The following is a 27,528-nucleotide window of genomic DNA, read 5'->3' on the forward strand; positions in this document are numbered from 1 at the left end:
ATGAACTCCAGTGATCGGCCATCTGGCTGTATTTTTAGACAATTTCTGCAGGCTGGAATCTTTGGGCTTCGTTTCATCCAAAAGAGAAAGTAACTTTGCTGGTGAGCTGAAAGAAAATCATATATGTAAATAAGCATCCACTTCTTTAAATGATAAAATTACACTTGTCAGTTAAAGGTAAGAGGTACAATGAAATGCATCATGACAAGAAATCAGAAAACAAATCGATGGGTTTCTCACTCCTCAGTTGTTGGGTTTCCTGTGGTGGCACAGAACCGAAACCATCAGAAAACAACTCGATGGGTTTCTTTATGTATCCACACTCTATGCATATGGGGCTCTGCTAACACTGGCCACTAGGCGGTGTGTATGACTGGTAATTACTAACACTGGCCACTAGGCGGTGTGTATGATCTATTCCGATGCCATACTTGAGGTCTCAAGGCATTGAAAAACTAAAGGTGAGGCCATGGTTCTGTGTATCACCTTACTCAAGGGCACTTCAGCCCGAGACCAGCCCATGTTAACTTCATGCCTTTAAACTGAGCCGCCCACGTTAGTAAATTTTTAAAGTCTCCCCGTCAGGGAATCATCTTCCGCGTGACAGGCGGAGATACTGTCCACTAACGAGGATGATGCAATAACCCTCATTTATCAGTCTAACGTAGAAACCAGCGCAGATCAAAGTGTAGAAATCACCGTATGACAGGGTTCACGTGTGATTCATGAAACGTTTGTATCTTGCCAATCACAGTGTAAGAATGATTGGGCATTGATAAATGTGGTGGGTGAAAACCACTGTCATTTAAATATCACAATCCTAAATATTATTGGTTTAGAAGCCTTGCTCCTTGACTTTACGACATGGAGAGGCGTAATATGGTCAAGAAGAGAAACTTATTTGCCCTCAGAATAGAAGCTTTAACATCACAAATCCAATGGAATAAATTATTTCTATTTGGCAGCCTGAACAGTAGCATCACAGGAAGGCAGAAAAAATGTGGTATGGAAAGCACGTACTGCTGTGATCAACAGCGTTCCTGTCAATAACCAAACTCCAGCTGATGGTTTCATATTTAATTTATAGGCCTACATCCATGATATGTATAGCCGAGATACTGTATATAATAGTACTGCAGTCTACTATAATAGCTTCCATCGTAAATCTTTACATGTAGGAGAAGAAAAAAAAACGGTCAGGTCTCAAACAAGTCACGAAAAATTAAATGGTTGGAAAATTTAGTTATTTTCTCATTTTAATGTTACAGGTTAATCAAAGTCAGGCACCACTGGTGTTCAGCCGTTGGCTAGACAAACCAGCCTGAAGCCACCCCACAGAGCCAGGAAATGGTGAGCTGTGTGAGAGAGAAGGTGATGAAAGTGACTGAATAGCTACTTATCACTCTCCAATAAAAAAAAAATAAAAATTAATAAATAAAAAATCCCGGCAGTGCAAAAATACCCTCTCATACCTTATGGATGTGCAGAGGTCTTCTCACAGCCAGATGTGTCATTGCCAAGATCTGATTACTGGCAAGACTCTTCTTTAAATAGTTTAGATGCTTATTCATTCATCTTTCACATATTTGTATCTGAAGAATCAAACTTACATTGTCTTGCAAAAGTATTCATCTCCCTTCGTATTTGTTCTGTTTTGTTGCATTACAAGCTGGAATTAAAATGAATTTTTTGGGGTTAGCACCATTTGATTTACACAACATGCCTCCCACTTTAAAGGTGAAAATTGTTCTTTTATTGTGACACTAGCAATAATTAAGATGAAAAAACATATCTGGAGTAAAGGCACATGTAGAGGCACCACTAAAACACATAAATAAAATATTCATTTATGTACTTATCAGAGTATATTGTTCTCTCCCTCCATCCATTTTCTATACTGCATTTCCATTGTAGGTCATCAGTGAGCTGGAGCCAATCCAAGCTGACCATGATCGAGAAGCCGGGTACACCCGGGACTTGATCTTTTTGGCCATCATGGGAAATGCCATGTGTGGCGCAAACCCAACACCCTGAGAACACCATTCCTACAGTGAAGCATGGTGGCGGCAGCATCATGCTGTGGGGATATTTTTTCATCTGCAGGGACAGGAAAGCTGGTCAGGACTAAAGGAAAGATGGATGACACTAAATACAGGACAGTTTTGGAGGAAAACCTGTTTTAGTCAGCCAGAGGTTGGCAGAAGAGAGGGAGGACAGAGCTGAGTGATGAGTAGGCAAAAGGGAATATCAAAAATATTTCAATTTAAAATAAACACTCAAAATTATCCTTTCATAGTACATCATGTTATTATTGCAAAAACACAAAGCACATAAAACAGGTAAACGTGACAAAACAGATCAAAAGCTTACCTGCATCCCTCCACAATTGGATGGAAGGCTGCCGTTATTTCCTGCATTACTCTGTTGGAGTCCCAGTCACAGCCAAATCCTAAGGCAGACTTTATGTGTCCATTTTCAAAAAGCCAAGCTTTCTTGAAACACGTGCAGATGTATGGTCTGGCAGAACAATTACCTCTTTGGTGAAAGACTGAGCCACAGGATGTGAACAGTTTAATTGTGCCTGAAACCTGAGAAACATTAAAGAAAATCAAACTATATTCATTTACATTAAATATTCATGCATGTACTGTATAGTCACTTATCTTTTCTGTTTACAAACAGCCACCTGCATAAGCTGTGAATTTATTTTTTGAACTATTTACTTACTTTTGTGGTTAATAGTCAACATTTGTCTCACCATGGTACACTATTACTGTGTTACAATACTTCATGATTTACTGCAATGTTATTAAAAAAACAAACAAAAAAATGTGTGATTAATACAGCACTCTCCAAGGTGCAGATCCATATTAGTGTGAAGACCTAAACAGACGAAGGTGTTCCAAAGGTGTTTGCTGATTTGAATAGCAGATTTGAACAAGTGACCCTTCATTTAATACATGAACTTTGTCTCCTTTTCTCACTCTCTCCTTTTCTCTGTAACACACACACACAAACGATGCAGCCGGTGTGTGTGTGTGTGTGTGTGTGTGTGTGAGAGAGAGAGAAAATATTTTTAAATTTATTAAAAAATTTTTTAGTCTTTCTGCTCTGTATAATTGGCAAACATTTATTCGTGTGTTAAGGTTTTTCCCTTTGGTGAACACAAGATGGCGCAGTCAGTGATCACACAACCCTGCTTACATCCTCCAGAAATGTTGTCCAACCCTGCTTACATCCTCCACTGGTGAATGTTTGCTCGTAGTGGCAAACTTCTCATTATTGCCAGAATGCTGCTGGAAGTTTGTCTCTAGTGGTGAACTTTGGCAAACTTGTGACAACATTTTTTTGGCAAACTAATTTGTTTGCTGCAAATCTGCCACAAACATTTTGCTTTTGTAATTTTGCCTGGTTACTCTGAGTCACTAAGCTCATTTACAGAGATACTATTCTGATAAAACAACACAACTGTCCACTGAAGAGTAAACTGTAATTAGAATACATATTCATTGAATGTCATTCTTGTTTTTTGACAAAGCGAAGTACCTGTAGTTCCTATCTGCTCTCTTGATGCTATCTTGAGTAAAGGAATGTTTTATTTTTCATATCTAACACCCTATAAACTTGTGTTGTTAGGGCTGAGTATTAAGGGGTTTAATGAACGTTAATTAACAAGCAGGGGCGTTTCTAGCTATTGAAAAGACCAGGGGCTCAGTCAAGGTTTCCTGGGGCTTGTATTTCTTTTAAAGGAGATTGGCATAGATAGGTTGGGGAGGTTATAACCTATCTAACTTTACAAGAATTATCATCACCAACGCACATTCACAGGTTACATCATTGTGACAGCGTTTATGCTGGGACAAATGAGGAAATGGAGACATGCGCTACAATCCAAGGTGCACTTTTATTTCTAAAGGTCAATTTTCAGGGCCATTACTTCAACTCACTCTCTTTCTCATTCTTGGCCATCTGAAAGACACACAGAGACACACATTAATAGACAGCCAGTAATTAGACACAGTTGGATCTCGTCCCATGTTACCTGCTGGTTCAATCTGACTCCTCTCCGTTCACAGCCGACACTCGACCACACCCTCACTGCCACACTCATTTTTATTATTAGATAAATAATTTATTATTATCAGAGAGGCTGCGCGAGAGCGGGCTGAGAGCGGTCCCGTACTCGTGGGAGAGGCGTGGAGTGTTTGTGGGATGTACGTGTGCTCTTCTCTTCGTGCGGCTCTGCTTTCCTGTGCTCGCGCTCTCGGGAGGGACGGTTCCGCCTGCGGCATCCTCTCGGGTACGGTTTTCCCGGTCGGGAGCCTATGTGCGGCTTCACCTGCGGAGCAGCGGCCCTCCTTTTCCCTGCTTGTATCGTATGCCTGTGAAATGCTGGCGTCGCTTCCGCCGCGACTCCCTCCCACTCGTGGTCTCTGAGTCTCTGGCATGAGATAGGGGCGATTGAGCGTGACGAGTGGTCATGCTTTAACTCGGCTCCGTAGAAATTAGAGTTTTATTTCTCCTCTACTGCATGAAATTTTCCATATTTAAGACAAATCTTAAGTGAAATCATAATGTCGAAAGATAATATCCAAAAGTTACGAAAAGAAAATGGCGAACTCAAATTACAGATCAGTGAGTTAAGCCAAAAAATGGAAGGACTAAAGAACAAGATAGCGTCTCTTCCTGCACCTTCGAACAAGGACACTGAAATTATCAAGAGCCTTGATTTTATGAGCGAAGGATTTGATGATATGAAATCCTCCCAGTTTTCAGTGGAAAAAGAATTCAAATCGTTATTTGCTAAGTTAGAAAGACTTAGCAAAAGAGTCTATTCCATTGATGGGGCAATCGAAGACCATGTATAAATATAGTTACCAATATAACGTGAAACTCTTCGGTGTTCCACAAGGAGGCCCTTGTGAATCTGCAACAGAATCTGCTGACATCTGCATGAATCTTTTTCACAAAATGGGAGCAACCTCGATTTCTCTATCTGAAATCGACATAGTCCACCGAATTCCAAACCGCCGACCATCTTCTTACCCTCCAGCTATCATTTGCAAGTTTACGAGAAGACTGGCAAAGGAACAAGTTATGAATCGAAAGAAGGAGGCAGCAAGAATCAATGTTTCTGATATTACTGGTTTTCCGTCACCAACAAAGTCTCAAATTAAAGTTATGGATCACCTTACCCCAAGATCACAACAACTAAGTGAAGCGAAAGAATTCCAGAAAAAAAACAAGACTACAAGTGTTGCTGGACAAAGAACTCGGCTATTTACCGTATCTCAAGAAAGACGATGAATCTATTACCATCAAAGTAAGTTGATCAGAAGTTCTTCGTCATCTGTGATCAAATCTACAACTGAAGATAGGAATTACTCTAAATGAAGCAAGATAAGTGTTCACTAAAGAAACAAACAAACAAAAACTTACTCAAGGAACTTCCCTATTATAATACGAACATCATGTTAAGTCATGGTCAATTCAACAATTTATTATCGTCAAATACTCAGAATCTTCCTTGTAAAACCTGCTTAGATAAGCTCCATAGACTTTATGATCTAGACTTATTTAAAACAAATTTTTCTCCTAAGCCTGATATCAGTCCTGACTTTCACATTTCAAATAACATTACCTCAAACTATTATTCGCCACATAGTTTCCAAAAACTGAAAAGCACTTTAACCTCTAATAATTCTGAAGCAAGTTTTTCAATAATTCATAACAATGTAAGGAGTTTAAATGCAAATTTAGAAAAATTTCAAACTCATCTATTAAATGAGCTTGGATTCGAATTTGATATTATTGGAATTTCAGAAACAAAATTAACTAGTTCTAGTTTGCCTCGTATAACTCATCTCATTATCTCTAGCCGCTTTATCCTGTTCTACAGGGTCGCAGGCAAGCTGGAGCCTATCCCAGCTGACTACAGGTGAAAGGCAGGGTACACCCTGGACAAGTTGCCAGGTCATCACAGGGCTGACACATAGACAGACAACCATTCACACTCACACCTATGGTCAATTTAGAGTCACCAGTTAACCTAACCTGCATGTCTTTGGGGGAAACCGGAGCACCCAGAGGAAACCCACGTGGACACAGGGAGAACATGCAAACTCCACACAGAAAGGCCCTCGTCGGCCACGGGGCTCGAACCTGGACCTTCTTGCTGTGAGGCAACAGTGCTAACACCACCGTGCCGCCCCTTCCTATAACTAATTTGAATATTCCCGGCTACTTTTTTGAATACGTTCCGACACCTTTAGCTTCTGGAGGTGTTGGCATGTATATCAGTTCGAATCTTAATTATTCAATTCTCAAAAAAACTTCCAATTCTGATTTTCAAGCCCTATGGGTTGAAATTATGATTACTAATCAAAAAAATATTATCTGTGGTATAATTTACAGACAACATAGTTCTCCAGTTAACTTTTTGAAGGCTCTGGAAAACACTTTAGATCTATACAATAAGAAGGAAAGATCAATTTTCCTACTTGGAGATTTCAACATCGACCTACTAAAATTAGAAACTTGTAATCACAGTTATAACTTTCTGACTACGTTGCAGAGTAATTATCTGCTACCAACTGTTGTTAAGCCTACTAGGGTCTATAACACCTCCGCCACCCTTATCGATAATATCTTTACGAACATAACGGAAAAACTGACTTCGAGTGGAAATATAATTTCTGACATTTCTGACAATTCTGTATAATTTCATCAACCAAACTCAAAATAAAACAAGATTTTTTTCTAATAACATTATCAATAATTCCGTAAATGAACTTTCCAAATCTGAATTTACCAAATACCCCGCAGCATCATTTTTTGGTAATGGTTATACAGACTTCCTTTTCTGTATTTTATAAAAAGATAAACAATTTAGTGAATAAACATGCTCCAATGAAATTTCCTTCCAACCGGAGACTAAAACAAATGCAAAAACCATGGATAACGCAGGGTATACAAAGATCAATTAAAAGTAAAAAATCAGCTTTTTTGCTCTGGCGATACTGACAAATATAAATACTATAGAAATAAAATATCTAGCCAAATACATTATCTCTAAAAAAACTTTACTACAACTACTTTTTTGAACTTAATATATTAAAACATGAAACGAACATGGAAAGGTATTAATACGCTTATTAATAACAATAAAAAAAGATCGAAAACCATTTCCCATCTTAAAGACCCGTTAAATAATGAAAAACTGGAATTCAATACTCGAAATTTGTCCAATATTATGAACATGCATTTTGCTTCGATTGGGCCTAAACTAGCTAGCAATATTCCTTTGGCTAATAAACATTTTTCTGATTATTTAAAGAATCTGGATCTAAAAGAGTCTTTCTTCTTCTCACCAGTTTTAAGACAAGAAATTGAAAATGAAATCCTAGCCTTGCCCCAAAATAAGTCTTATGGTCTATACTCTTGTCCCGTTGACCTACTTAAAGCCTCATGTCACCTTATTCGTGATCACTTAGCCTATCTAATAAACTCTTTTATTAACACTGGATCATATCCCTCTAAATTAAAATTCTCTAAAATTATTCCTGCATTCAAAACAGATGATGACTCTGATCCAAGTAACTATAGACCAATTGCATTACTTTCAGTCTTTAATAGAGTATTTGAGAAATTGATTTATAATCGTTTAATTGCATTTATTGATAAAAATGACCATGCTTCATAACTCCCGCTTTCTTCCATTTCCTCACACTCACTTCCTGAAACATCACTTCCCTTTGCAAACTTCTGACCATTCCCAGTCCAGTTGTCACCAACCGCCTTTATGACACTTCCTCCACTCATCTCAGCCAGCTCCAAGCTCCTTCACCAGCACCCTCTTTTTTTCGTAGTCAAACGACAACACTTTCCTCGTGCACCAAGCCGCTCCCCGTTTCGCTCTTCCACATCCATCTTTCCCTCCAGCGGATACCCCAACAAAACATTTCACAGGAAGTGACATACATAAATGCATCATGGGAGACTGAGTCCACTCAAACCATTACAATGTTCATCTTTACAATGTTTCTCTTTTAAATAAAGTCCATTACATGTTTAATACAATCAATTAATATCAAATATGTGCAATATTTTAATATGTAAAAACAAAAAGAACATAAAGGGTAGCCATTACTTTCTATGGCTGCCTTCACACTTACAATAAATCAGAAATTACACAGATACTGAAAATGAAAGTTTCGCGATTTGATTTTGATGGAAATCCATTTTTCCGTCCGAGTACTAACACCCAAGCGTTGCGCATAAATTTATTTTCAATAACTGTTGGCTTTTTTTGCTAAAAAAAAAAAAAGTTTAAATACAGAAACTAATTTTATACAACAGAAAATAAATCACGCGGTATTTATATACAGGGATGAGAATGAAAAATATTTTAAAAGTCTGAAAAAACCGGGGCGGGGCACGAGGGGGGCGGGGCCCATGGGGCTAATTATTTTTGGCTTTTTTTTTTTACCCCAAAACCATTAATTTTATCAGCAAAAATTTGCAATTTATTTGGAAATAAATTCCCCTTCTTGGTGGACTCCCAGGTGAAAATGATTAATATGGTACAAGAGACTTTTTTTTAATCAATTCACATTTGATGATTTCAAAAAATCAATGCACCTTTTAATATAAACGAGCTCGACAGTATTATATTTCTGCATTTTTGTGATTCATCTTTGAATACTCCAATCCTTTAAAATGAAGTGCAAACCAGAAAAAAGTTCTATCATATAATTCTCTTAAGCTTTCTTCTGATGTTATCGTGGTAGCAGGAGGTCTTGCATATTAAGCAGGCAACATTCAACATCACTTATCACTTCCCTTTCAACTGTTGTGTGGACTAACTAGGTTTTATCTGGACAGGATGTTGTGTAATGTAATACAGATACCATATGGTCAATTTGAAGATCGAGATGGTGATTTTGAATTAAAGAACAGGCATGTACAATGGGCATTACATATTGGAAATTTTTTTTAAATCAAAAATTATAAGTTCATCTCGGCCTAAAAAATGTGGGCAGACGCTCCCGCGCGGCACATACCAGCAATTCCCCCTATGAAATGAGCAATAAGTAGGAGAGTTATACATGCTATCATACCTAAAATTTTATCAGAAATATAGATATGATACTATGATTCTCCCCAACATGCTACATTAGATAAGCTAACCCCATTTATAAAAGATACACACTTATATATGACGTGTAATTGATATATATTTTTTGGGGCGCGCGCTCTCTCTCTCTGCCATGCCGATCCTGTAGGCTGCACTGACAAACTCCGGTCCTCGAGAAAAGAGATAAAAGCCCGCCCACACTGAAAGCTGATTGGCTTATTTTGCTGAGTAACCCAATCAAGATGCTCTTTGTTTGGCATGCACACATGAACAGGCACACAGGCAGTGTTGCTAGATTGGGTGCTTTTAAGTGCATTTTGGCGGGGTTTTGAACATATTTTGAGCTGGAAAACGTCAGCAGTATCTGGCAACACTGCATACAGTCTCCCTCGCGCACCCCCTCGCGCGCACACTCTAAGATGCGTGATGCAGACCTTAATGTTGCGCGCGCACGCTCTTGCTCGCTTCTATCAATATGCAGGAGACTCCCGGAACTTCCGGGAGACTTGGGATGTCTGCGTTATAAGGTGACCACAGATCGTTAATCATACCCCCCCCAAAAAAAAAAAAAAAAATTCTCAACGGATTTACATCAATCTCAAAAACGATCATTTTGGTCTGAAAAAGTCGGAAATCCGCCAATCGGCGGAAAATTCTCATCCCTGTATATAATTTCTTTAAAATCTAGAGGAAAAAAGTTTAGAAGAGAACAAAAATGAACAGCTTTGGTCTGACCCTGTAACAAAAAGATCTAATCTACAGTCACAGAGCACATTATTAGGAACACTAATTCATGCTGTCGGTGCCAAATTCTGACGCCACCATCTGTGAGCCTCCCAGAAATCGAGGTTCATCAGACCAGGCTACGTTTTTTCACTCTTCACCTGTCCAGTTGTGGTGATCCTGTGCCCACTGCAGCCTCAGCTTTCTGTTCTTGGCTGACAGAAGTGGAACCCAACGTGGTCATCCACCTCAGTGTTCAGTGTGTTGTGCATTTTGAGATGCTTTTCTGCTCACCACAATTGTACAGAGTGGTTATCTGAGTTACTGTAGCCTTTCTGTCAGCTTAAACCAGTCTGGCCGTTCTCCGGTGAACCCTCTCATCAACAAGGTGGTTCCATCCAGGTGTTCCTAATAAAGTGCTCAGTGAGTATATTAAATACCAACCAAAGGACAAAGTGATAAATGTGCCTTGTAGTGAGTCTCCTCGGGGCTTCCTCAGATTAACTTCCCAAATGCCGATCCTGTCAGGTGAGAATCCCACCAATGTCCTCAAACTGTTCCTGTCCATTTCAGCTCCATCTTCCACTGACTGGGTTCAACTCGAGTCCCTGTGCTTTTTCACGTGCTCTTTCAGGGTTTTTAAGGGACTGAGGTCCAGGCAGTTTCATGCAGATCACAAGTTGTTCCACATTCAGTGTAGAATTGTGTGCAGTCTGATTCACTGTGCACCATGAACACACACTGACCACGTCTCCAAGTCTCTTTCATTTGTTAGAACTAAACGACTGACGTGTTTATGAATGGTGTTGTCTGTTTCCCAACATGGAAATGCAGGAACACCAGAGTCTTCATCTCACACACACATGTTCACCACACCCTGAAAATAAAATAAAAACATCTGGATTAATCCCCACACACTGGACTGTGGTACTTCATGACCAACAGCATGTAATCATCTCTGCTCCAAGAGAAACATTATTATCTCCTGTTTATAATTTAATTCAACATTTATTCAGTCTGGGCGGCACGGTGGTGTAGTCGTTAGCACTGTCGCCTCACAGCAAGCAGGTCTGGGTTTGTGGCCGGCGAGGGCCTTTTTGTGCGGAGTTTGCATGTTCTCTCCGTGTCCGCGTGGGTTTCCTCCGGGTGCTCCGGTTTCCCCCACAGTCCAAAGACATGCAGGTTAGGTTAACTGGTGACTCTAAATTGACCGTAGGTGTGAATGTGAGTGTGAATGGTTGTCTGTGTCTATGTGTCAGCCCTGTGATGACCTGGCGACTTGTCCAGGGTGTACACCGCCTTTTGCCCATAGTCAGCTAGGATAGGCTCCAGCTTGCCTGCGACCCTGTAGAACAGGATAAAGCGGCTAGAGATAATGAGATCATGAGAAATGAGATATTTAAACCACCCTGTGATGACCTGGCGACTTGTCCAGGGTGTACCCCGCCTTTCACCCGTAGTCAGCTGGGATAGGCTCCAGCTTGCCTGCGACCCTGTAGAACAGGATAAAGCGGCTAGAGATAATGAGATGAGATTAGATTTATTCAGTCTTATATAACATCTGTGTTCTAACATTGAGCTCCAACAAACGAGAACTTCCACAAGATCTCACAGGGAAGTGAGCAGACGTTTCCCATCACATCACTGCTCTTATCCAATCACAGGCTTTGGAGCTTTTTAAACAGTAACTAACACTGCGGTGGGTTTGATCTCTTGTTCTACATGTAGATTTAAGTGCAGACTTTAAGAAGAAGCCGAGGTGAATTTTACAGGAACGACAGAAGACACGGTGTGGAGGTGGAGAGAAGGAAGGAGCGTCAGATCACATATTTGTGGCAGTGTGGCATTAAAGATGATCATTTTACTGAGTTTTGAGGAGAGTTGAGAAGTGTGCTGCTGATCAGAAACAGGGAAAAGCCGAGATCATCTTATATAACATCTGTGTTCTAACACTGAGCTCCAACAAACGAGAACTTCCACAAAATCTCACAGGGAAGTGAGCAGACGTTTCCCATCACATCACTGCTCTTATCCAATCACAGGCTTTGGAGCTTTTTAAACAGTAACTAACACTGCGGTGGGTTTGATCTCTTGTTCTACATGTAGATTTAAGTGCAGACTTTAAGAAGAAGCCGAGGTGAATTTTACAGGAACGACAGAAGACACGGTGTGGAGGTGGAGAGAAGGAAGGAGCGTCAGATCACATATTTGTGGCAGTGTGGCATTAAAGATGATCATTTTACTGAGTTTTGAGGAGAGTTGAGAAGTGTGCTGCTGATCAGAAACAGGGAAAAGCCGAGATCATCTTATTCAGACAAAAGCAGCAGGATGGAGTCAGAGGCAGCAGGGTGTCACAAGGAGACGAGGTGTTCATTTACAATCACTCTCATGCACTCAGACGGGACATTTTGGAGACTCTGACTGACTCCATCTTCTGCTTTCAGATGAATTTTAAATCAATTTTACTGAACAACAAACAGCATTAAAGACAACTGGGAGGAAAAAGTTGATTAAATAGAACACAGTGAAAATTTCTAAAACTGGTTTCATTTCATGGCCTGGTCATGTGACATTTACTGAAATTAAAGAAAAATTATAATGAGATTAAATTCTTTTTTTTCCAACAGTCACCTAAAAATTTTATTACTTACCAGAGTATCTGTAGTTCGTAATGTTTATCATCCTGAAGAGCAGAGAGCAGCTTCTTTCCTGAGTCTCCCATGTCATTCCCAATCAGACCCAGTTCTCTCAGGTGTGAGGGGTTTGATCTCAGAGCTGAAGCGAGAGCAGCACAGCCTTCATCTGAGACACTACAATTAGACAACCTGCAGAGACACAATGATACACACTTCACTCCCTCAGTTTATGAACATCAAGATTTGCCTTGATGTTTTTGCTTTGCTTTCTAATGAGCTCTTGGAGAAGTTGTTCGCTCAGAGGTTCACACACTTTTTAAACCCCAGAGTGTGAATGTTTAAATGGTTTATTCAGGACTGACGAGAACAAGTGTGACTGTTTTCTTTAGACAGAATGTCTTTGTCTACGATTCTGACTCGGATGAAGATTAGACCATGTTTTATTATTAAAGAAAACCAGGAAATGTCAAAGTCTTCAAAAACTTTTTTACAAACACAAGGAGTGAAATATTTTTTTAAAATCCCCTGTTATTTATGAAGAAACATTTTGTGAATTTTTCCAAGTATTTGAAAGAATTTTAATTTCAGAAGAGAAAACGTCTATTCTTCATTACCGTTCTCTCTCTCATGCTGAGATGTTTTTTTTTTCTTCTGTGTAAAACACGTTCACCCACACTCCATTCCCTTCCAGTGAAGCCATGTGTCTGGGCGGGGCTCAAAATGATGCGTTAAATCCTGTTGTCCAATGAGCTTTCGTCTTTCTGCCCATTAAAACACCTAACAGACACTATTAGATGCAGAAGCTTCAGTGGGGGTCTGTTAGCTCTGCGTCAGGGGCTTTTCACACAGGCCGCACTGTTCACCACTAAACAGTGTGAGTTTAATGAACAAACAGCGCGATATTGCAGTGAGATACTCCATCAATCTGATTCACTAAAATATTGAATGACACCAAGACTGATGAATAAAATAGACACTTTGGGAAACGTTTCATTGCTGCATTTTAATTTATTAATTTTTTTATTGACATTCAGAATCAGACATTCACATCTGGTACATCATATTTCATACATCTTACATCTGTTGTCTTCCCCAAATGCCAAAATAGCATTTTTCTTTTGTATCTGAAGAATGAAAAGAGAAAAACAAACAAGAAGAAGAAGAAAAAAAACAAAAACCTATGTACAAGTAGGGAGTGATCCTTTTTATCTAGTACGGTCACTGGTTTGTGAAAATAAAAATCAGGCCTATGGGGCGTGACATATTTGACCCAGTTTTCCCAGTGTGAAGCGAATTTCTCCAATTTGTGATTAACGAAAGCTGTTATCTTCTCCATTTTATAAATGTCCATTGTAATGTCCATCCATATATTTAAAGTTGTGCTCTCCTGTGATAACCATTTCCTGGTAATACTCTTTTTACAGGCCACCAGCAAGATATTTATTAAATGTTTCTCTCTTTTCGGCCATTCCTCAGGTATGTGTCCGAAAAACATAGTCTTACTCTCGAGGGGTATTTCACATTTGAAGATATCCTGTAGGGCATTGTGTATCTCTCTCCAATCATCCTTCATGACCAGGCAGTCCCAGAAAACATGGTAATGGTTTGCACTTTGATTTCCGCAGTTCCTCCAACAGACAGGGGAGTTATTATCATAGTGAGACTTCTGAGAAGGCGTAATAAAGTACCTAATCAGGCTTTTCCAGCCAAATTCCCTCCACTTCTGTGAGCTGGTACACATCCATTGATACTTCCATATTGTTGTCCATTCTTCCTTCCTTCCTTATGCCTCCTTCCTTCTCCCATTTTATTTTAATATATGAAGTTGAATGTGGTTTCAAATTCGACAGTCGCTTATACAAGCATGAAATAGTTCTATCAATAGTTTCTGAATTATAGGCTTTTAACTGAATTATATGCATATTATAGGCATATAACTTCTGCATCCCTCGCCTGTATACAACCCCGATTCCAAAAAAGTTGGGACAAAGTACAAATTGTAAATAAAAACGGAATGCAATGATGTGGAAAATTCCATATTTTATTCAGAATAGAACATAGATGACATATCAAATGTTTAAACTGAGAAAATGTATCATTTAAAGAGAAAAATTAGCTGATTTTAAATTTCATGGCAACAACACATTTCAAAAAAGTTGGGACAAGGCCATGTTTACCACTGTGAGACATCCCCTTTTCTCTTTACAACAGTTTGTAAATGTCTGGGGACTGAGGAGACAAGTTGCTCAAGTTTAGGGATAGGAATGTTAACCCATTCTTGTCTAATGTAGGATTCTAGTTGCTCAACTGTCTTAGGTCTTTTTTGTCATATCTTCCGTTTTATGATGCACCAAATGTTTTCTATGGGTGAAGGATCTGGACTGCAGGCTGGCCAGTTCAGTACCCGGACCCTTCTTCTACGCAGCCATGATGCTGTAATTGATGGAGTATGTGGTTTGGCATTGTCATGTTGGAAAATGCAAGGTCTTCCCTGAAAGAGACGTCATCTGGATGGGAGCATATGTTGCTCTAGAACCTGGATATACCTTTCAGCATTGATGGTGTCTTTCCAGATGTGTAAGCTGTCCGTGCCACATGCACTAATGCAACCCCATACCATCAGAGATGCAGGCTTCTGAACTGAGCACTGATAATAACTTGGGTCGTCCTTCTCCTCTTTAGTCCGAATGACACGGCGTCCCTGATTTCCATAAAGAACTTCAAATTTTGATTCATCTGACCACAGAACAGTTTTCCACTTTGCCACAGTCCATTTTAAATGAGCCTTGGCCCAGAGAAGACGTCTGCGCTTCTGGATCATGTTTAGATACGGCTTCTTCTTTGAACTACAGACTTTTAGCTGGCAACGGCGGATGGCACGGTGAATTGTGTTTACAGATAATGTTCTCTGGAAATATTCCTGAGCCTATTTTGTGATTCCCAATACAGAAGCATGCCTGTATGTGATGCAGTGCCGTCTAAGGGCCCGAAGATCACGGGCGCCCAGTATGGTTTTCTGGCCTTGACCCTTACACACAGAGATTCTTCCAGATTCTCTGAATCTTTTGATGATATTATGCACTGTAGATGATGATATGTTCAAACTCTTTGCAATTTTACACTGTCGAACTCCTTTCTGATATTGCTCCACTATTTGTCGGTGCAGAATTAGGGGGATTGGTGATCCTCTTCCCATCTTTACTTCTAAGAGCCGCTGCCACTCCAAGATGCTCTTTTTATACCCAGTCATGTTAATGAGCTATTGCCAATTGACCTAATGAGTTGCAATTTGGTCCTCCAGCTGTTCCTTTTTTGTACCTTTAACTTTTCCAACCTCTTATTGCCCCTGTCCCATCTTTTTTGAAATGTATTGCTGTCACGAAATTTCAAATGAGCCAATATTTGGCATGAAATTTCAAAATGTCTCACTTTCGACATTTGCTATGTTGTCTATGTTCTATTGTGAATACAATATCAGTTTTTGAGACTTGTAAATTATTGCATTCCATTTTTATTTACAATTTGTACTTTGTCTCAACTTTTTTGGAATCGGGGTTGTATATTCTCACCTAACTGGGGTAAAGGTATAAATGCAAATATCTTGAAGTGAACACAACACCACCTATTTTAAGTTCTGTTTAGCTCTCCGACACTTTAAAAGTCAATCAGAACTTATAACTCCTCTTGAGAGGGTGAGGGCTGCCTTCTGAAGGCTCGCAGTCTCTCCTCGATACTTTTCTCTCACTCCTCACCTGTCCCTTGCCAGCTTGGTCTTCCCATTGTTTCCCAGGCAGAGCGGGACAGCTGCTCAGCCAGACTCTCCCTCGGTGTAATCACGCTGACTGGCAGCCCTCTGTCCTTCATGTCTATGGTCGCTTCCTCCGCTGTCCGATACAGTTGCGTCCCATCCTCGGAAAACACTCGTAGTTTAGCTGGGAACAGAGGCTGGAAGCGGATATTTCTCTGCTTTAACACTCGCTTCGCCTCAGCATATTCCTTCCTCTTCTGCAGGACTGCTGGGGGGTAACCCTCGTCAAAGTATATTAGCCTCCCATTCAGAAAAACCTTCTTCTTTCCCCAAGCCTTGCGCAGAATCTCTTCTTTAATCCTGTAGCGGAGGAATTTGACTCTTATTGACCACGGCTTATCTTCCCTGTCTCCGGCGGGACTTGGCGCCAGCGCGCGGTGCGCCCTCTCGATGTCAAGCTCCTCGGTTGGGGGGGGGCGGGAATCGCTAGCGTATCCCATAATAGTTTTCCCACAAGCTCCACCATAGATGATCCCTCAGCTCCTTCGGGAACATTGTATATCCTTAAAGGAACAGTCCACCGTACTTCCATAATGAAATATGCTCTTATCTGAATTGAGACGAGCTGCTCCGTACCTGTCCGAGCATTGCGCGACCTCTCAGTCAGTCAGACGCAGTCAGACGCGCTGTCACTCCTGTTAGCAATGTAGCTAGGCTCAGTATGCCCAATGGTATTTTTTGGGGCTGTAGTTAGATGCGACCAAACTCTTCCGCGTTTTTCCTGTTTACATAGGTTTATATGACCAGTGATATGAAACAAGTTCAGTTACACAAATTGAAACGTGGCAATTTTCTATGCTATGGAAAGTCCGCACTATAATGACAGGCGTACTAACACCTTCTGCGCGCTTCGGCAGCGCATTGATATCTGAGCTCCGTATCAATGCGCTGCCGAAGTACGCAGAAGGTGTTAGTACGCCTGTCATTATAGTGCGGACTTTCCATAGCATAGAAAATCGCTACGTTTCAATTTGTGTAACTGAACTTGTTTCATATCACTGGTCATATAAACCTATGTAAACAGGAAAAACGTGGAAGAGTTTGGTCGCATCTACCTACAGCCCCAAAAAATACCATTGGCCATACTGAGCCTAGCTACATTGCTAACAGGAGTGACAGCACGTCTGACTGCGTCTGACTGACTGGGAGGTCGCGCAATGCTCGGACAGGTATGGAGCAGCTCGTCTCAATTCAGATAAGAGCATATTTCATTCTGGAAGTACGGTGGACTGTTCCTTTAAATTCTCCCGTCAGGATCGCCCTTCATGATCAAGTAGCTTGTTTTCTTGCTGATACATGACTTTTATCATCTTGTTCAACACTTGCTCCACGTTTTGAACACGGTCTTCCACTTTTTCAATTCGCACCTCTGCCTCCGCTATTTTTTGGTTGACGTTAGTGATCTCGGATTTTATATCGTTTAGTTGTTCTTTTGTGTCTCTTCGGAAGTCCCGAATTTCCTCCAAAACTTTGGTCAGACTTGTGGCATCATTTGAGTAAGGATTAGCATTAGCTCCGCCATCTTGTGCCTGTGTAGGGGGGCTGTTCTCCGGATTTTTTCATTTGCAAAGCACTGCATCGGTGTTTTCTTTGTTTGTTTGCTCAGGGCCGCTGACAGCTTTGGCTGGGCCCGGGACAAAATGCTCTGAATGGGCCCCGCCCGGGCCAACCCACACACACACCCACCTCTCTTATCCCAGTCTCTACTCACTCCAACCCTTAGCTAAATGACAGGTATTCAAAAACCATTCAACTGGTCAACAACCATTTCATTTTAGCATTTCAACATTTTTACAGTTTTAAAATTTCCTTAGTCTGCAACTATTCAGGTGCGAAATGCAATGCGCCGGACTTTTGTTGTGCGTGGGTGTGTACTGTCCAGTGTGAAAAGCATAGAAGAACACACCGCTCGAGAAACGGCGGGATATGATTGTGGGCTAATTCTTAGCTTCAATCAGATATATGAAACACAATGTTATTAAGCCATTGTGGTTATGAAATGATTCAATGCCCTGTGCGTTTGATATGGTGTTCAGTGTGACTTGCTCTCCCCTCGTTTGTAACATGAATTGCGTGCCGCGCGTGCCTTGGTTGGGGTTACTTTACGGGGCTGGAAAAAGTTGGCTGTGTCTTACCCAGTGATGGGAATAACGGCGTTACAAATAAACGGCGTTACTAACAGCGTTACTTTTTTTAGTAACGAGTAATCTAACTAATTACTTTTTACATCGTTATAACGCCGTTCCCGTTACTTACAATAAAATACTATGCGTTACTTTATTAAAGCTGTTCTCATCTGGCACGCTGCTCGCTCAGCCTTTCTTTACTCTGCTTTAGTGTGGGGCGGGGAGACGCGAGACAACGGCACAGTAAGCCAATCAGAGTAGATTTGGACAACATACGTAGGTACACAGCAAATTCCTCAGTGTTGAATTAACACTTTCGGAGTTAATTTGTGTCCAAGTGGACATATATAAACACAGTAGGGTGTTAAATCAACACTCTGGGTGTTAATTCAACACTGGGGATTTTGCTGTGTAGGCCACGCCTACTGCACGACTGCGCGCTCTTTCAATCGGAAGACACAGCGATGGCGAGCGGTCAGCCCAGCACTGCGCTTTCACATTGGAAATACAGCCATTGCTTTTCATTACTTGAAATAAAAGGCAAGAGTGTTTACGTGCAATGCACATTATGTTGAGGAACAAAGCATTTGTCCTCGTCAGTGGCCAGTAATTAGTAACAATTTTAATAACTACAAAAATATATTACATTTGATAGATGTCTTACTGTATCTCACATTGTCCCACAAAAATATTAATATAGTGTAGATAACATTACTAATTGGTTCTGTTAAGTGTCCATTTCAGTCATTAAACACATTTAACATTCACTTTTATTATGATTACACTAATTGAATTTGATTTTTTTTGAGGGGGAACAAAATGTAACGGAATAATTACTTTCCCTGGTAATTAGTTACTTTTATGACAAAGTAACTCCGTTACAGTACTAACTCAGTTACTTTTTGGGAAAAGTAACTAGTAAATATAACTAATTACTTTTTGAAAGTAACGTGCCCAACACTGGTCTTACCTGGCTCAGCTGCCCCACTGCCTTTGCTAGTACCTGCTGCATCATCCGAATCTTTTTTAAAATATTTATGCAGTAAGCCCCTGAATCTCTTGGTTTCTTCCTCTCTTTTTCTCTTTTCTTTTCTGTGCTCCTGACTTGTGCATGTTGGCAAATGGCACGCACGCTGATTGTCGAAGCGCTATGATCGAACGATGTCGTTTTTTTCCCCTTAATCAAAGAGTCAGACCAAACCATTTTTGCATTAGGGGTGGTAGGGGGTTCTTGACGCCTTTTTCAAAGACAATAAAGGCAAAAGATCTAGAAATCATTTATTGAATGCAAATATAGCACATTTCTCCCCCAAATCAACACATTTTGAAATGAAATAAAATAATCGCAACTTCATGAGAGCCCAGTTCTGGGCCCCCCCCATTCCTGGGCCCGGGACAACATACCCGTTTGTCCCCCCCTGTCGGCGAGCCTGTGTTTGTTACTTACCCATTCTCGCCCCTCTTGTCTGTTCAAGTAGTACCTGAAAACCTAACATTTGACAGTCTAACGGGGCAAAATAACTATTTTTGCGAGGGAGCTGCTACTTTAGGCTGCCATTCAGGATGATGACGTCACCGGAACTTCATTTCTGCATTTTAATGAAATGTGAGGGGAAGCCGGGCTTCCAGTGTCGGCTTAAAGCAAATCACCACTGACAAAGATGGACTGGAAGATTATTTACATTTATCATCATCGTCATCATCATTAATTCTTTTCATTAAAAAATTCAAAATAACAAAATGATTGTTGTCGTGGCTTTCAGTTTATTGGAAGTTCTTTTCTGCTCCTTTTTAATTTTTATTTAAAAGCCTTTTTTTATCTATTCATTTTTACTGCATCAGTTCTATGGCATTAACGTCTCATTTTAGTTTTTAAACTCTATATCCCGAGATCATTTCCACCATGTCACTGCTGCTTTTAAACCCTGCAGCTCACACAGAGGGCAGTTAGTTTGTGTCTCAGGTGCAGTTTGTGTGATTAGTTACAGTGTTGTAGTAAATTTCACAGTGATTTCAGACACATTGCAGTCGGATCAAGTCCCGTTTTGTGCTGCAGCTTCTCACATACGCATGGATTAAAGTTTTCAGTCGCTACGACGGATTTCTGTCAACTGGGAGCACTAAAGGTCAATAATGAGATTGATGCAGATCCGAGGAAAAAAAAGGGGGGGGGGGGGGTAGGCCCATAGGTCTGACACCGATGTGATTTAGAACTTCACCAAGCTGCTGTGATTGCCTGTTGTTGAACCCTTTCTTGTGCTATGTTTGAGTATATGTAAAGGAATAAGTTGTTGCGCTAGATAGGCATAAATAAATAAATAAATAAATAAATAAAGCCTACGCTACTGTCTAGTCCCGGGGAGGCTCAGCGTAGGCCACTGATGAAACAATTTGGCTGTCCAACTACTTGCCTACTACTAATACTAGGCCTTTTGTAGTAGTAGTAATAATGATATTTGCCTATTGAAAGGTGATCAGGTGAAAAAGTTGAAGCCGCAGCAAGACCTTTGCTATTAAGCCTTTTATAGGTTAAACAGGCTTCGGCAGACAACATCCTGAAAAGGCTGTGCTTTTCTTTGGTTTGATTAGCCTACAATTTAATCTTTAAACATTATGGTTTCAGCAGTTCGCTTAAACATTGGAAGCTGCAGAGTTGGGCTGCAAGATTTCCCGACACTTGTTTAAGATGCCAAACTTCATAGTAAGGAGAAAATAATTCCACAGTATTTAGTGCCTCGTCAGTCTCAGAAATTAATAGTGAAGGAGCAACGCGAATTAAGTCCCCAAAAAACATCTCATAGGCCTATATTTTACATTTTCAAAAAAGTCCGGAATTGGAAGTCAGTGGAGTGTAATGAAGTGTCTCATTCACTAAGCACAAAAGGTCGGAAAACAGTGGAGAAAACAGCTATTGCTTAAATAGGCTACGAATGTTTTACATTCGTAATTTAATGTATGTGACAAATAAATTCATTGATTAAATAGATAAAGAAGCGAATACTCCGAAGCTCAAAATTCAGGAAAGTGGCTCCGGTGTCGCAAGTGCACAACAAGGCCGGATTAACTATATGGGCCTGCGGCACAGTGCCCAGGGGCACTAACCACTCTCAGCCAGTGGGGGGGGCACCACATGACAGAAACTTTAAAAATATTTTTCGTGAATGTTTGTACACTTAAAATGGTTATACACTTGACATTGTTAAATAGTCATATATAATTCATTATGAACACTAATTTCATAAGAACAACAACAATAATCATAATTCTGAGCAAGAGTGGCCTATGTGACCCCCCTTTCCTCAACCTGTCAGTTGAGCCAGTCCACCTATGGTGAAATGTATCAATTTTTTAAAAACCGTGGTAGAAATGAAAAATGGACAGACATCAATTGAGTGGTTGTGCGAAGAGAAAATAAAAAAAAGAGAAAGACTCCAGGCGTGTAGCTGCAATTAAAAATGTTCCAGTGTTAGATTAGCCTGGCAAGCCAGACTAAAAGTGAATATTTAGTCTGGTCTCGGTCGTAGACATTTCCGAAGGGGGTGGGAGGAACAACCCGCTGTCTTTCAAACTGTCTCTGTGCATATAGGCCAACGCTCTGACCAATCAGAGCAACAGTGACTGTGACGTAGTCAGAGCGACAGAAAGCAGTGGGGGAGGCCTTGAAATAAATAATTTTTCAAAATGCGTATTAATTAATAAACAGGTTCTAGATATTAAGAAGTTTGGAGATAATGACCACAAGTTTGGAGTCTGTACCACATAACTCTTATTTTTTTTTTCCAAGTGTTTTCAAGGGTTTACTTAAACTGTTTTTGAGAGTTTTTATTTTTATTTAGTGGTGTTTGGTGAAATAATTTCCCTTAAATTTAAAATAACGGGAAAATAAGAAACAATCAAAAAGTTATGTTTCAAAGCTGTTTATTAATTCTTCGTACTGCACAAACTAGCCCCATCCTTTTGGCTACGAGCGGAGCTAGCTGGTAGATCAGACTTTTGCTATAGCCGGTCGGCAAAACAGCGAAAATGTCCTTCTTGAAAAGGAATGAGCAGAGAGCCTCTTCCTGCTCATGTTTCAACGAAAACTCCAAGACTAATTTTTCTAAAACTGATTCCAAAGCGGAGTCAAACTAGTGCTGTTCACTAGCCGTAGCCATCTTTCCTGTTGTGCTTTCTTCAGCGTCGCGCAGCTTTGTCGTCACTCCTGCAAAAGCCCGCCCAAAGAATTCAAACAAAAACCTTGCGTTGTGATTGGCGGGCACGATTTGATGCCCGGGGTGTTTCTGTTGATATGGTGCGAGGTTAGACCCACTCGCTAGGCAAAAATATTTTTGGCTGCTAGGTGGGTGGGTCTAGTTTACTAGGCTAGTGTGAGATCGTTTTTTTATAAAAACATCGACAACTGCTGTCACTACCAGCGCTGAAGCCGAAGCTAGTGAAATCAGCGATGCTAGTGAAGGAGATGGCTCTGCTAGCACTAGCCGGGGAGATGCTACAACCACAGCCAGTGTTAGCTGAGGGGTCGGCGATGACGAGGATCCCCTTGAGGAAGATGGGAGCGAGGGAGACCCCGGGGAGGAGGATATGTGCAAAGCCACTTTAAGCCAGGTAGAGATCAGTTCACACCATCGTGACGAGAAGGAAGACGAGGGTGTTATGGATGTCAACCCAGCACAGCCAACGCCAGTAGAACACTTCTCTATTTCAACTGATCCTGCGCTAAGGGGAGATCTAACGGAGTTGAAAAAAGAACTGGCTATTGCTAGTGGTCCCGCCACCTACCACAACCGGGCGGCTAAATATGCAGCATCCGCATGGCATGACGGTAAGAAGACCAGATTTCTTACAAATGATCTCTTTCAGTGCCAGCTGCCGAACAAACAGTCAGTGTCCAGAGATTGGCTAATCTACTCCCCTTCAACCGGCATGGTTTATTGCTTCGCATGCAAATGCCTGGCTGTGCAGCAAAATGCCTTAGGGCAAGGTTTGTGAGTGTGTGCAGGAGGTTACTGAACGCGTGCGCGCAGGGTAGGGTGGGGTGGGGTGGGGTGGGGGGGGCACTTGAGGTATAGTGCCCAGGGGCACTGCATTGGCTTAATACGGCACTGGTGCACAAGAACAGTTATTTGAAAGTTAACCTAATGAATTTGTGCGTGCGATTTCATGAAGAACCGGGACAACTGGCATTCAGTGAAAGATTCACACCTATGACTCATTATATTCGCGCGCGCCCTCTCGCCCACTGTTGCTTCGTTTTACCGATTTACACGCGTCTGAAGATGGAGTTTTCAGAAATCTCCACTCTGCCCAGAGTTTGCGAAAGTAGCTGTTTTCAGTGACTGAAACCTCCGTATAGGTGTGAATGAGAAGTGCAACCGAATAAATGAATATGCGTCTTTTTTATCCGGCTACATGCAGGCCATCACTGCGCAAAGCCTCTTATGTTGAAATGGTAGTAATATTTGTTAAAATAATAGTACGCTAATTTCCACAATAATTGGTAAAATGGCACAAGGGATGTGATGGGGGAATGGCCGTTTTATAAGGGGGATGATTTGAAATTTTTATTTCAGAAGGGGGATGCCTCCCCCTAGCCTGGCAAGCCAGACTAAATGTGAATATTTAGTCTGGTCTCGGTCGTAGACATTTCTGAAGGGTGTGGGTAGAAACAACCCGCTGTCTTTCAAACTGTCTCTGTGCGTATAGGCCAACGCTCTGACCAATCAACGCAACAATGACTGTGACGTAGTCAGAGCAACAGAAAGCAGTGGGGGAGGCCTTGAAATAAATAATTTTTCAAAATGCGTATTAATTAATAAACAGGTTCTAGATATTAAGAAGTTTGGAGATAATGAGTTTGGAGTCTGTACCACATACTTAACATACACTCATTTTTTTTTCAAGTGTTTTTCAAGGGTTTGCTTAAACTGTTTTTGAGAGTTTTTATTTAGTGGTGTTTGGTGAAATAATTTCCCTTAAATTTAAAATAACGGGAAAATAAGAAACAATCAAAAAGTAATGTTTCAAAGATGTTTATTAATTCTTCGTACTGCACAAACTAGCCCCATCCTTTTGGCTACGAGCAGAGCCAGCTGGTAGATCAGACTTTTGCCATAGCCGGTCGGCAAAACAGCGAAAACGTCCTTCTTGAAAAGGAATGAGCGGAGAGCCTCTTCCTGCTCATGTTTCAACGAAAACTCTAAGTCTAATTGTTCTAAAACTGATTCCAAAGCGGAGTCAAACGTTCGCTGTTCACTAGCCGTAGCCATCTTTCCTGTTGTGCTTTCTCCAGCATCACGCAGCCTTGTCGTCACTCCTGCAAAAGCCCACCCAAAGAATCCAAACAAAAACCTTGCGTTGTGATTGGCAGGCACGATTTGATGCCCGGGGTGTTTTGTTGATATGGTGCGAGGCTAGACCCACTCGTAGGCAAAAATATTTTTGGCCGCTAGGCGGGTGGGTCTAACCTCCCCCCACATCCCCCCCTCAACTCGAGTACTGTGTATAAGGCCATATTTCACCTGACATAGGCCCTTCGATTTCCATCACTACAGCGTGCCAAATTACTTTCGGTTTTGCCAGCATGGACGTGCTTCTTTTAAATGCAGGCGCAGATGTGTCAGACATCGACAAAACGGTAAAGAATAAGTGGAGATGGGCTTGGCGAAATGAAATGGGCGATAATGGCAAGCCATTTAGTTCATGGTGCAAAAAGATGAAAATGGCAGGTGTGTGCTTTTGTGTAGTTTGCCATAAAAAAGTCTATGGAAGCAATGGCAAAAAACTAGATGCCTTTGGCTTCACTGTGAAGAAGCAGAAAAAGTGAACTTTCACTTTACTTTTCTTGTTTCCTGGTTTTATGTCAACAGATTTTCTTATTTTTCTTTCTGTTCCACTCTTTTGAAAGCATGGTTCAAGTTCGACTGCACTTGCACTTTTCTCTTAACCACTGTTGTGCATTACTAAAGTATTGTTGAAATAGTAAATTTGCACTTTGCGCTGAAAACTTGATGTTTCATCATTTATAGCCAGTAATGACAATGGTAAAGTCTTGCCTTAGCTTTAGTCATTGTTAAAAGTATGTAAATGTACTATAAGTAGGGGCCTAGGGGATAATGGACAACACGGCGTTTAAAATTTGACGCATCGCTGATGTGGTAGGGGCCAACGACATGGAGCTTTTTTTTTCAGTCAGATGATTTTTTTTTTTGCTTTAATCCATGCATACGTCCACCTGACCCAAAGACTCTGTGACAAATCATCAGTGTGCAGTGAAAAGAAACAATCTTCCTCCTCAGGACACTGATGATGAACCTAAAACCTCTGCTTCAGTCTCACTATTACAGAATGTGTCTAACTGAAGAGCAGGTCATGTGACTCTCAGAGAGATGACCTTACCACAGTGTCTCCAGTTTACAGTGAGGATTCTCCAGTACAGCACAGAGACGCTTCACTCCTGAGTCTCCCAGATTATTATTAGTCAGATCCAGTTCTCTCAGGTGTGAGGGGTTTGATCTCAGAGCTGAACTCAGAGCAGCACAGCCTTCATCTGAGACACCACAGCTCCACAACCTGCAGAGACACGATGACACACACTTCATCAACAGATTTTCATCTTGGTGTAATAGTGGTTGTGAAGATGATGTCTCTCATGTTGGACTGTCTCTATTCTCTTCACCAATCACAAGCTATTATTAATAATGACTCAAACATTACCACTGTTACTGACATTAAGTTTACTCAAGGTGCAAGGGATTCAGCAAAAAGTCAATAATTTAAAGGTTTAAGTGAAGAGTCAGGTTTTGTAGAATTTATCTCTGCGTGACTGGATTTTTAATGCGAACATATTTAATTGTAAAGACATTTTAATTATTTCTTTAAAGTAACAGTGATTCTGAGGTGAAATGATCACTTCATGACTAATACAGTATATTTGTTCTGCATGTTTTACATCCATCCATCAATCCATCCATCCATTATCTGTAGCTGCTTATCCTGTACAGGGTCACACGCAAGCTGGAGCCTATCCCAGCTGACTATGGGTGAGAGGTGGGGTTCACCCTAGACAAGTCACCAGATCATTGCAGGGCTGACACACAGTGACAAACAACCATTCACACTCACATTCAAACCTACGGTCAATTTAGAGACACCAATTATCCAAAGCTGCATGTCTTTGGACTGTGGGGGAAACCGGAGCACCTGGAGGAAACCCACACAGACACAGGGGAGAACATGCAAACTCCACACAGAAAGGCCCTCGTCAGCCGCTGCGTTCGAACCCAGAACCTTCTTATATGTAGTGAAAATTCATTATGTCTGATTATTATAACTATTCTTTAAGTTCGTTTCTTAAGACAAGTATTTTTTAGGATGTTACCTCGTTTGTTGACAGTTTCGGCGAACACTTCCGCCTTCTTCAAAACAGTCACCAGATGTCGAGTGGTGACGTGCCTTATCAGCTGATGTACTCTATGGAGGCGTGAACGTCCCGCCCAATTTGACAGGTAGTCCACGCCTCCTGCTGTCAGGTCGCTGCCCCAAGACTGGGCGGGACGTTCACGCCTCCATAGAGTACATCAGCTGATAAGGCACGTCACCACTCGACATCTGGTGACTGTTTTGAAGAAGGCGGAAGTGTTCGCCGAAACTGTCAACAAACGAGGTAACATACTAAAAAATATGTATCTTAAGAAACGAACTTAAAGAATAGTTATAATAATCAGACATAATGAATTTTCACTACATATTAAAAATAAGTTATGGAGAAGATTGTGCCAAAGAGGTACGCTACCTGGAAAAACTAAAGACAAAACTGGCGCGACAAAGAAACCATCTCCGCTTCAATCTCCGCTGCCGGGACGAAGGCATCATTCCAGCAAGCCTCTACATAAAAAATCCAATTCCAACAAGAAACGCGGAAAGGACCATCGAAAGAGCGCGAATGACTCTGGTAAGAGAAAGAATTAGATGCACGACAAACAAAATCAACAATTTAAATATGGAAATAACACAAAGAACACAAGATTTCAAACGCCGGTTCAAACTCAGCAGTGACATGGAAAAAAGTATGGAAGAACATCTAAATGCAATACAAGAACA

The 27,528-nt window shown here is 41.0% G+C and overlaps 1 protein-coding gene across 29 annotated transcripts in view; it reads right to left on the reverse strand.

Annotated features, from left to right (window-relative positions):
• Nucleotides 1–2,498: 2,498 nt before the first annotated feature.
• The window catches only part of LOC132891954 (protein NLRC5-like), an 888,139-nt gene continuing 863,109 nt past the window's right edge, over nt 2,499–27,528 (reverse strand). For 26 of the 29 annotated variants that reach the window (XM_060930219.1, XM_060930146.1, XM_060930379.1 and 23 more), the window contains 3 exons: nt 25,825–25,998; nt 12,511–12,684; nt 7,649–10,736 (listed from right to left, as the gene is read on the reverse strand). In XM_060930219.1, the coding sequence (XP_060786202.1) occupies nt 10,727–10,736; nt 12,511–12,684; nt 25,825–25,998 (358 nt within the window). In that variant the 3' untranslated portion in view covers nt 7,649–10,726. Of the gene's footprint in view, nt 2,589–7,648; nt 10,737–12,510; nt 12,685–25,824; nt 25,999–27,528 lie in introns of those variants that run through there. The other 3 variants (XM_060930399.1, XM_060930360.1, XR_009655388.1) reach the window with 2 other exon arrangements.

Source organism: Neoarius graeffei, chromosome 1 (assembly GCF_027579695.1).
Source record: "Neoarius graeffei isolate fNeoGra1 chromosome 1, fNeoGra1.pri, whole genome shotgun sequence".
Lineage (NCBI taxonomy): Eukaryota > Metazoa > Chordata > Actinopteri > Siluriformes > Ariidae > Neoarius > Neoarius graeffei.